Source organism: Bicyclus anynana, chromosome 11 (genome assembly GCF_947172395.1).
Source record: "Bicyclus anynana chromosome 11, ilBicAnyn1.1, whole genome shotgun sequence".
Taxonomy (NCBI): Eukaryota; Metazoa; Arthropoda; class Insecta; order Lepidoptera; family Nymphalidae; genus Bicyclus; species Bicyclus anynana.
The window spans coordinates 12,391,255-12,403,264 of NC_069093.1; the positions used below are offsets into that span (position 1 = coordinate 12,391,255).

At 36.6% G+C, this 12,010-nt stretch overlaps 2 protein-coding genes across 2 annotated transcripts in view; both read right to left on the reverse strand.

The window, feature by feature from the left end:
• The window catches only part of LOC112050504 (voltage-dependent T-type calcium channel subunit alpha-1G), a 201,441-nt gene that overhangs the window by 78,191 nt on the left and 111,240 nt on the right, over positions 1–12,010 (reverse strand). The window lies entirely within an intron of this gene.
• LOC128198477 (piggyBac transposable element-derived protein 4-like) lies at positions 3,731–6,679 on the reverse strand. Its single transcript, XM_052884136.1, has 2 exons — positions 6,138–6,679; positions 3,731–5,856 (listed from the first exon to the last, which is right to left on the reverse strand). The coding sequence occupies exons 1-2, from the start codon at positions 6,422–6,424 to the stop codon at positions 3,870–3,872; spliced, it is 2,274 nt and encodes a 757-aa protein (XP_052740096.1). The 5' UTR covers positions 6,425–6,679; the 3' UTR covers positions 3,731–3,869.

Here is a 12,010-nt window from a genome sequence, read left to right on the forward strand (position 1 = left end):
TAAAGACTCGCTTATTGTAAACTAGTTTCTACAAATTAACGTTTGATTTATATACTCGTTGGTATGTACTTGTATTAAAAAATTAAACAAGAACTATATAAATATGCTTTGCAAAGGAAGCAGTAAAATGTTTATGGAATATTCGTTTGTGGCACTTAAATTTGAGTAGCGACTCGTAATGGTTCTCTTTGAAGAACGGGATTGATTGTTTAATAATATTTATTCGGGATTTACGAACAAATACTCTTATTGTTGTAATGACTTCAAAGTTGAGTACATATTTTGAATATATGTTCTCGTTGCCGCAGTTTCTTTGAAAATACTTTACAAAGATATTGGTTAAGAAAACAGTTTCCTGAATCTTTTGATCTGATGCTTGTTTAACACGTTTGCTGCGACACTGATTTGTCTGATGATTTTGTGGTTCTGGGCGACAATTCCCAGGGGCAGAGCTCTATGCCACCACACGCGTCGCGGGTTGCGGATAGCGAAACGGCCCTCAGATATGGGGGTTAGCTGCGAATACCCAATAAGCAGTTGCGGACAGGGAGCGGTTCATTGGAGGGTCGCTGGGGAGCTTGTGGCGGAGTATACCCCAACAAATGGCGTAAAACTCGATGAAGATGAACGTCAGTGGCGAGTGAGAGCCGCCACTATAAACTATGTTCTTTGCTCGGGGAGATGGGCCTCGTCAACCTTGGCTGGTAATCCATCTAGGAGAAGGCCAACTCTGAATACAAACGGCCAAACAGGGGGGGAAACTTGGGGAAAATTTGGATGGCGGATCAAAACAAGGTTTATAAACTACCCCAGGAGGGTACCGACTGCATTGCGGAAGGAGAATCCCTCACAGATTCGTCTGTCTGCCCCGCGTATTCTGGGGGGGGCAAAGTCCGCTCACCCAAATTGTCACTGGAAGACCGAAGAGAAAACGAAAACAAGAAGAAAGAAAATGAAGAAGAAAAAGAAGATCCATTTAGGAAAAGAGGATTACAGAGGACTCCACCGACTACTATGAAGAAAACACAGAAGACCATCCAAACAAGCATTAAACAAAACAACTGCACCAAGGAGTCGGCTCCTAAGAAAATGACGCAACAAATTTTTCACCCTAGCCTTTTTCACAAATATTCTATTAATGACTCCACAACAACCAACAAAGAAAAAACAGACATAAATGAATGGCAAAAGGATAACACACCCTTTAGGAGGACAAAAAGGAAAGAGACAAGCCCAATACAAAACGATATGACCAAAAAGCTTAAAAACACCTCAACTTTCCAAGTTCCCACACACAACAGTTTTGATCTTCTTGATGAAGAAACACCAAATGAAATCAAAACAAAAGGCAAAGAATACATACCAAAACCAGAACCTATTTTTGTAACAGGAGTTCTCGACATAGGATCCCTAAAGAGTAAACTAAACGAACTTATCCAAACAGACCAGTATACCATGACTACTCTAAGATCCGGACATGTAATAAAAATAATGCCAAAAGACATTCAAACCTATAAAATCATTAGAGAAAACTTTATCTCCACCAATATATCACACTATACATATCAGTTAAAGAGTGAAAGAGCATACAGAGCAGTTTTACGTGGTCTTCACGCTTCAGAAGACATATCTCAAATATCAAAAGAACTTGAGCGTAATGGACATCAAGTAAGGCAAATAGTCAACATAAGGCACAGAGTAACAAAGGATCCATTGCCCATATTTTATGTGGACCTTGAACCAAGGCCGAATAATAAAGAAATATTTAATATTCAATACCTAAACCAGATGAAAATTGCTTTTGAAGCTCCCTACAAAAAGAAAGAAATTCCTCAATGTAAAAGATGCCAAAGATTTGGACACACGAAAAACCAATGCTACAGACCTTTTCGCTGTGTCAAATGCGGCGAAGATCATCCTACAACACAATGTACTAAAAAACCTGATACTGAGGCAACCTGTGCAAACTGTGACGAAAAACACCCAGCCAGCTACAAAGGTTGCAAAATCTACAAACAATACAAAGAAAGAATCACAAAGACTGCTCCTAAATACAAAGTAAATCAACCAAAACGCACTGAAGAGACCAATAAAACAGCCAACCTGACTCCTAGAATATCAGACTTTAATAAAACATATGCCCAAGCTGCTAGGACCAAATCAACAACTCCTACAACACAGAGAAGAAATGACGTTAATGACATGACAGATATAATGGGGACAATGTTAGAAAAACTGCAAAACACAATGCTGACAATGATGGAAAAAATGATGGACAAAATGATGGACCGTATGGTTCTACTAGTCAACAGCCTAGTGAAAAAATGACTCGCAACCTCCGAGTTGTTACTTGGAACGCCAATGGCTTGACGGAACGACGTCAAGAACTTGAAACCTTCCTACTTATTGAAAATATTGACATTGCTTTAATATCCGAAACGAGGTTCACACCAAAAACTCACATAACATTAAAAAATTACACCATCTATACGACAAATCACCCTACAGGAAACACCCACGGGGGTACTGCAGTAATTATTAAAACCAGTATTAAACACTACGTCTTGGCGGAATATCGCACAGAAAAAATACAAGCAACATCTATTGCACTACAAGATAACAAATTTGAAACGGTATTTGCTGCTGTCTACTGTCCTCCTAAACACACAATAACTGCTCAAGACTACAAAGATTACTTCTCTACTCTTAGTAATAGATTTCTCAGTGGGGGTGACTGGAATTCAAAACATCTACACTGGGGATCTAGGTTGACCAACACAAGAGGAAGGCAACTCTTCAAATCAACACAAGAAATGAAACTGGAATGCTTATCAGGTGGAGAGCCTACCTATTGGCCAACTGACAGAAATAAAATTCCGGATCTCTTAGATTTCTTCATTACAAAAAATATTGACAGCAATTATATCACAGTGGATTCATGCATAGACCTAACTTCAGATCATACCCCAGTTATCTTAAATATGAATACAACAGTAACTCTAGTTAACCCACTACCCAAAATATACAACTCCAGAACTACTAACTGGGAAACGTTTAAGTTTGTAATAACAACAGAAACAAATCTTAAAAATAAAATTGGCTCAAAAGAAGAGTTAGAAGATGAAATAGAGAAATTAAATAAGACTATTCACAAGGCTTCTAATATTGCTACCCCTAAAGGAAGAAATGAAGGGTACCCACCAAAGCATTACTCTAATCTGAAAGATATAAAACAGAAAATTCAGAAACGTCGGAAACTGAGAAAGATTTGGCACACAACTGGATATAGATAAAGCAGCGTTTAACACATTCACTGCTTAAGATATTATTAAAATAATTAGGCAGAAACCAAATTTTTTTAAGGCGTATTTTGATTAAGTATATAGGTATGTTTAAAAATATGGATGAAAGTATATTGTTATTATTATTTTTTTAATAAAAAATAACCTTTTTCGGATCCGAGTGTTAGGCACATAGCGCGCCAGGTGCCGGTCACTCGGATCCGAGCGTAAGGGACAGCAATGGTTGGAATGGAACTACTCCACAGATTTCGATAATTCTTTTACATTTTAAATGCTATATTATCCCTAAGTAACATAGGGATATAGATAGTAAATAAAATATAATGCGCATTTGATTAATTATTTATTGAGGAAGACATTCATAAATCTGAGCGATACAATAATATTTATCAAAAATCAAATCAAAGCCATACAATCAAAAGTATCAGTACGTAATAATTATAAGTTTAATTGAAAACTTGTCACAGAATAAAGGTGAGTCACTCACATAAAGGTACAAAGGAATAAAAAATATTCTGAAAATTTTAACCACATAGGTAACAAAACAATAAAATTTAATGAAAACAATTATGAATGTGCTAGGCAGAAACATTTTGTACAGAAACCTGGAGAACCTTCACATTGCTTACATTCATAAATTGTTTGCACCCTTTTTTTCTGTGATTTGCAACCTTTGCATTCTTTTCGGACCACTTCGATAGTTTGTTTCGTGACTCTTCCTACTGTCTTAACTCTCGTCCGGGTCTTTTCTATTTTTGTGAGTTCGTGTTTCACTTTCAAAACATTGCGTCGATTTACATCATTAGGATCAGGTAAAAGCTTCTCCAGTATCTTCATACGGAAATCATATAGATTTAATTTGTCATTCGCCGAAAATGTATTGTACAAGTGCAATGCATTAGTAAGGCTCATTTGCAGCATATGCACAAACAGCTTCTTGTACCAACGCAGCGTCTTCCTTTGGACTGGATAGTATGCCAACATCTGATCTTGAAGATCAACACCCGACATAAAATTATTGTAATGAACGATTGCCATTGGTTTCACTACTATAGATCCTCTTTTGGAAGTAGTCTCCATCATCTCACTACCGTGTTCTGTAGAAATATACAGAACGTATCGCTTATCCCTCCATTTTCCGACATGAACGCCGTTCAAGAACAAGGATTTGTTTTCTCCCTTTTCCAGTGAAACAGAGCCAATTTCGACGGGATTATCTTTCCTGTTTTTTCTTAACGTTCCTGTGCAGTATGTCTGTCGATCTAGCAATTTCACAGCCAGGCCATAAGAATTATAATAATTATCCATGTATACATGATGGCCACAGTCCAGTCTCTCTTCTAGTAGTTTGAAGACAATCTTACTACTATGTCCTTGCCCTGATGTCTCATCATTAGCACCGGCGTAAACTTGAAATTTCAAGACCGTACCATCTGGTTCTGCTAAAACATAGAGTTTAATGCCATATTTATGCCGTTTGTTTTTTATATATTGTCGGAACAGCAACCGACCGCGCCACAATACCATGGACTCATCCAATGATAGCTCTTTACCTGGACAGTAAATAGTTTTCATTTTATTGTTAAAATGATCCATGAATGGTCGGATTTTATTGAGACGGTCTTCTTCACTGGTTACAGACGTAAAGTGTAGGCATCGTAAAATAAGTAAAAAACGATTTCGTGACATGAATTGTCCGAAGCATGGAATATTAAACAAATAGTGTCGTTTCCAATAATCACTTAAACGGTTTAGTCGAATTGTTCCTGTGTGAAGAAGGAGTCCTAAAAATGTCAGCAGTTCTTCCTTTGTTAAATCTTTCCAAGATTTTATTCTGGAGTTTTGTTTGACGTTTTGTGCATTACCGACTCTTATTGCGTTCGCGTTGGTCTCGCGAACTATAAGATCTAACAACTCGTCATCAATCATTAGTCGGAATGCTTCGTAAGGATCAGTTGGAGGCGGCACTAAGAGTTCCTGTTCCTTAGTAAACTCTAAGCTTTTCATGGAGCTTGGATCACTGCTCCAGGTGGTAGTGGCTCCTTGACCAGAGGGTGAGTTATTGGGTGATAGATAAAAATCATCGGGTAAGTCTGGAGTACGACTTCCAGATCTCCGAACAGCCATAATTGATGGAGAGACGTCATCACGTTCTGGCGAAAGGTTGGGGGTGATCGCATCGGATCTCAGAAGAGATACGCTAGGTGTTGAACTGGTAGGGTTAATTGGTATATCCGGCAAAAAATCTCCATAGTCCTGTACGATATTCGGCGATGTAGGACGGCAGTCAATTTCAGAATTGAATTCAAAGCTACCGTCTCCATCAAATTCCAGTAGTCGAGGCGCTGACTTCGATGCTGAGGAACTATTTAGATCTGGTAACTTCAACGATTGAGTAGAATTATTACGCGTGGGGCCATCCCTAAATGAAGGTCTTAATCGCTTACATTGAATGATAGCCCTTCCATCTGACTCACATAAACCACGTTTTGATGCAGATGAACTTGAAGGTTGAGGTGGTGGTACACAGCTGACTGTCTTTGAGGCAGGTGACCTTTAAATAAAATTAAATGGAATTAAGTACAATTTACTGTTATTATTGAGTTCAATCAATTTAATTTCATAATAAATATTTTTAAGCATTTTTTGATGGTAACTACACCTCTTTGAGACGGTTCAAAGCAATGAGGAATTTGGCTTTTGAGGCTTAGTGATTAAAGTGTCAAGGATGGAATCCTGAAGGAACGGGTTCGATTCCCACTCGGAGATTTCATTTTCCACATTGTTTTCAAATATTTATTGTCATGCGTTCATAACATCATTAGTTAGTCATACCTTGAAGGTTGAGCTAGTGGTATATGGCTTGTCGTCTTTGGGGCAGATGACCTTGAAGGTTGAGCTGGTGGTACACGGCTGGTCGTCTTTTGCTTCAGTCTAGTATCAAAGATACTATCATCACTGCCGCAACTAGAAGAGTCCTCTGAACTTGAAGAGTCTTCATCAGCTCTTTGAGAATACACATCCTCATCACTATAGTCAGACTCATAGTCATCACTTTGCCGACGCTTTTTTCTAGAACTACTCGTAGATTTACTTCCAGACGGTCCAGCCTTATTGTCCATTTTAGTGCAAAAATAGCTTTGATACGATCGTGTGTAAAAGTCACAATTACACTGTTATAATGAAACCAATACGCGTTTTCGTAAGTTGAATATGTTTCAGAGCGGTCGCGCAAACCAACATAAACTCACCTCAAACGCCGGCGGCTTACTGACTACTACAAAATGCACAGGCCGGTCACTCGGATCCGAGTGCGCGGCACCGCTACTATCCCCCCTCCCAACTCGGATCCGAGTAGTGAGCACTAAATGTGTTAATAAATTTTCTGATGAACTTCAAAAGTATATAAATACTTTGGAAAATGACAATATTCATCGCATGCTTTCAAATCTTGACCCAACAAAAGAAACTAACTACTCACTGTGGAAAGTCACCAAAAACTTAAAGCGTCCTAAACCCCATATACCACCTATCGACAATAATAAAGGCGGATGGGCTAGAACTGATTTAGAGAAGGCTATAACATTCGCTGAACATTTATTCACTGTTTTTCAACCGCTCACTGAGGGTTGCCATGAACATGACATAAAAATCAGAGAATACCTAGGAACAGCGAATCAAATGTGTATGCCCTTAAAAAATATAAGCCCTAAAGAAGTATTCGAAGAAATGAAGTTACTTCAGGAGGGTAAAGCACCTGGATATGACCAAATTGACGCCACACTTCTGAAGAAACTTCCATTCAAAGGAATAATGAAACTGGTACACATTTTTAATGCCTGCATAAGATTTGAACACTTTCCTGGTCAATGGAAGATAGCTCAGGTAATAATGATAGCTAAACCTGGGAAACCACCACAAAAGGCATCCTCGTATAGACCTATCAGCCTATTGCCAGTTATTGGAAAGCTTTTCGAGCGAATACTCCTTAATCGAATGAAGGAACATTTGAGTACAGTGTTGCCAAACCATCAGTTCGGATTCCGCGAAAAGCATGGCACTGTGGAACAAGTTCACCGAATCGTTGATATCATTAGCAGAAGCTTAGAAAATAAACTATACTGCTCCGCTGTCTTTCTAGATATTAGCCAAGCATTTGATAAGGTATGGCACGAAGGCCTCATCTTTAAGCTAAAAAAGATGCTACCACACAGTTTTCTTGCCATTTTAAAGTCATACCTGGATAAAAGGAGTTATCAAGTTAAATTTAATAACGACTGCTCTAACCTTTATGAAATCAATTCCGTTCCCCAAGGTAGCATACTGGGCCCTGTATTATATCTAATCTTCACTGCCGATGTCCCAACAAACGATTCCACATCAATAGCGACATACGCTGATGACACGGCCTTGTTATGCTCACATTCAAACCCTTCTACAGCTTCGTTTTTGCTACAGAATCACCTAAGGGAAATAGAAAAGTGGTTCAAACAGTGGAAAATAAAAGCTAATGAAAATAAATCTGTCCACGTCACATTCACACTCAGGAGAGAATCCTGTCCCCCTGTTAAACTAAACGACAAAATGATACCTCAGGAAGACGATGCTAAGTATCTAGGATTACATTTGGATAGAAGACTGACATGGCTAAAACATATTTGGACAAAGAGAAAACAATTGGATGGCAAGCTACGTTCTTACAGCTGGCTACTAGGACGACACTCGCAACTTACTGACACAAACAAAATGCTAATATATAAAGCAGTGCTAAAACCGATCTGGACGTACGGCATACAGCTGTGGGGAACGGCCAGTAATTCAAATATTGAAATACTAGAAAGATTCCAAAATAAAGCACTAAGAACAATGTTTGGCATCCCGCGATGTATCAGCAATAAATACATGTACCACGACATTGACATAAAAACTGTACGTGAAGAAATATCCCAGTGCAGCCTGAGGTATCAGGAGAGACTGACAATTCACACAAATGAGCTTGCACGGGCTCTGAGTCGCGAGGGTGGACTCCGTTTTGCTCGGCTACAAAGACACAGCATTCCCGACCTGTGGAACAGATTTCCATAACAAGCCAAAGGGAGAGTTGCTGACAGGGAATCTGCAGCAGAATAGCTCTCAAAGAAAACATTAAATGATATGATGATATCAGATAAATGAATGGCTTATTGCCTATGAGCAGATCGCCATGTCGCAGAAATTACATATAAAAAAAAAAAAAAAAAACTGATTTGTCTGTACTTTCCTCTAGTGCGGTACGAGGCTTTTTGACCTCATACAAGGTCCATTGACCTCGTAACCCTTGAAGTTACTAGATGTACGAGGTCAATTGACCTCGTACATCTAGTAACATGATTATCGTTCATCGCGAACATGTTAATCGTTCCATTGTTTTATATCAGAATTTAGTAGTACAATATAGTACGTAAGCGCTGCCTTGTTGGTTAGTGACTAGTTGATGGAACGATTGTGATGATTATGGTCAGGTCAGCTAGCCTATTCAGTAATTTGGTCTTTAATAAAAAATTAAAATAAACACCAAAATTGACAAATGTCATATATCTACTGTATGACATCCACAAACTGTACTTACTAACAAGTAAGCACCGGATGACATTTGTTAAGTAGGTACATTGAAATGTATTCGTAGTTAACTATACGTCAAAGTTAGTGAATTAGTCTGCAGATCAGTGAGTAAATAATTATTGGGTTTTCTCTCTAAAAATAAGGTAAGAGAAACCAAAATTCATGCTATATCTTTCTTTACGATGAGACGAAATAGTGAGCAATAACCAAAATTACCTCTGACTTTTTACCCCTGGTACCGGTCATTAATAACTCTGGCTGTGGACCTTTCAGGGGTTATCAAATGTCAACATAATCTTCGTTAATTTGTATTAGAGCCAGCATAGGTATTGGGTAGTCTAAGCATAAAAGATTCCATTAAAGTGAATGAGAATGCTAAGAAAATAACGGTATATATTTTTCCAAGGACATACTTGAATCAAATATTATGATAAAACTAATTAAATTAAATCATAATATCCAGTGGGAATTGTTCTTTAAAACGTAAAATATTCATTTTTCAATTTTCCAATCTGATATTAGGTCAGAGTTCCGTAGATGGTAGAATTCGATACTACACGCCCAAAATGCTTACCAAAAACTCTGCAATGAGGTTATGCATAAAACATAACAAGATATGGGACTTCGAGTAACAGCCGTGTTTTATTAAAGTTTTATTGAGCCCCGAGATCACATCTCCGTTCGTGTTTACGCTTCCATTACAGCCGATGCGAAAAATATGACATCCCTCATATATAAAATGTTTCATGTTATTGCAACCAACGATATCTTATACTAAATATATGTTACGTGCTTATAAGACCACCGCAAAAAGTGATTCGAATTTATTTACTCATTACATTATTTTATGTTTACGTACATTATATATTTATGTATATTGTATAATATATAGTTTTAACACTTCTTGAATACACAACATGACACTGTAGAAATGAAATTAAGACAATTTTCCACATTTGTTCGACGCTTTAGAGACATATCTAATAGTATAAATGGTTGCAAGCATGATTAAGATTTAGAGCATAACAATACGATAGAATGAAATAACACATAACAGAACAGAACGAGTGATTATGAAACTAACTTTTAATAGTTAATAAGACAAGCAGATGACCCACTTGATGGTAAGTGGAAAGCCATTGGCTACCGCTATAACTACCTTATAGAGAAACATTTCGCATGGCATGCAAATCGTTGAATAGACATTGCGACTCATAACCTGAGATCAAAGTTTTAAACGTTTACTGTGCTTGTAATATCGTGAGTAATCAGACCAAAGTGTTAAACTTTTACTGTGCTTGTAATATCGTGAGTAACTAGACCAAAGTGTTAAGCTTTTACTGTGCTTGTAATATCGTGAGTAACTAGACCAAAGTGTTTAGCTTTTACTGTGCTTGTAATATCGTGAGTAATCAGACCAAAGTGTTAAACTTTTACTGTGCTTGTAATATCGTGAGTAACTAGACCAAAGTGTTTAGCTTTTACTGTGCTTGTAATATCGTGAGTAACTAGACCAAAGTGTTTAGCTTTTACTGTGCTTGTAATATCGTGAGTAACTAGACCAAAGTGTTAAGCTCTTACTGTGCTTGTAATATCGTGAGTAATCAGACCAAAGTGTTAAACCTTTGCTGTGCTTGTAATATCGTGAGTAACTAGACCAAAGTGTTAAGCTATTACTGTGCTAGTAATATCGTGAGTAACCAGACCAAAGTGTGTAGCTTTTACTATGCTTGTAATATAATGAGTAACCAGACCAAAGTGTTAAGCTTTTACTGTGCTCGTAATATCGTGAGTAACCAGACCAAAGTGTGAAGCTTTTACTATGTTTATAATATCATGAGTAACCATACCAAAGCTTTTACTGTTCTTGTAATAACGTGAGTAACTAGACCAAAGTGTTAAACTTTAACTGTGCTTTTAATATCGTGAGTAACCAGACCAAAATGTTAAAGCTTTTACTGTGCTAGTAATATCGTCAGTAACCACCCTTTCGATCTCTTTCGATCGACTTGTCTCGACTAAGTTTTCATGGCGAATAAGTTGTTTTTTGACTAAGTTCTGGATCTATGTGAACATGCTGTTTATGATAACAACTGAATAACATATTTTCAATGAAAGTTTCGTTTACGACAATATGAAAATAATTAAATATTTTTATAACTGTCATAAAAGTATTTGTAATTAACGACTTTATTCTGACAAATGTGTAATAAAAACGTCTTTATAATCATTGATAACACGTATAAAAGAAATTAATTATCAAACATAAAGTATGAAAATATAGATGGCGCCAAATGAACACCAGTAATACATAAAATTAAATCTTTCAACAAATACGTTAAAAATATATGTAATAAAGAAATGTTTTGAAAGAACATTTTACTCTTTAGCAATCACAAGACCAAGACAAAAAACCAAACAAAAATTGCATTATTTTAAAAATAAAGTAATTAATGATTATAATAATATAATATAATAATCAAGTCAACAGATGGGTGGTTGTATAATGAGTCATGAACTCAAAGTTGATATGATTGACGATTTGTAAATAATCAGTGATACTAACATTGCTGCAATCAGTATGCCATTGAATTTTCAACGTTGTTAGAAGACGTAAATATGTCCGAGTATATACTTTAGCCCCTTGTTAATTAATTAATTTAATTATAGGTCCAAACCAAGCTAACATTTTGCTTAAGAACTTTTTGATCCTGTTTGTTTACGAGTTACTTCTCTCTGACAATACTTGTTTTAGTCAAAATGTTCAAATTACGTTAACTAATCATAAAATCATTCTTAAAATGCATAAAATGTTCAACAATATCTTTTATTTACTATTTTACAATTAATACTAAAGTACTAGTAGAATTTGATAAAGATTTGGTAGGTGGATTGGATCGACATGTACAACATTGTATGTTACAAAATATTCGGGTTGCATATCATTAAATTTGGTAGTCATCGAGCAAAATATTTAATTTCAGTTCTGGAAATAATTTTCTCCGAATACGGTTGTTCTGAAATTGAATTTTTTTAAAGCCAATTTTAATTTTCAGACTTTATAAGCAATATTGTGATTGTGTACCTACAAAAAAATGTACATTAAT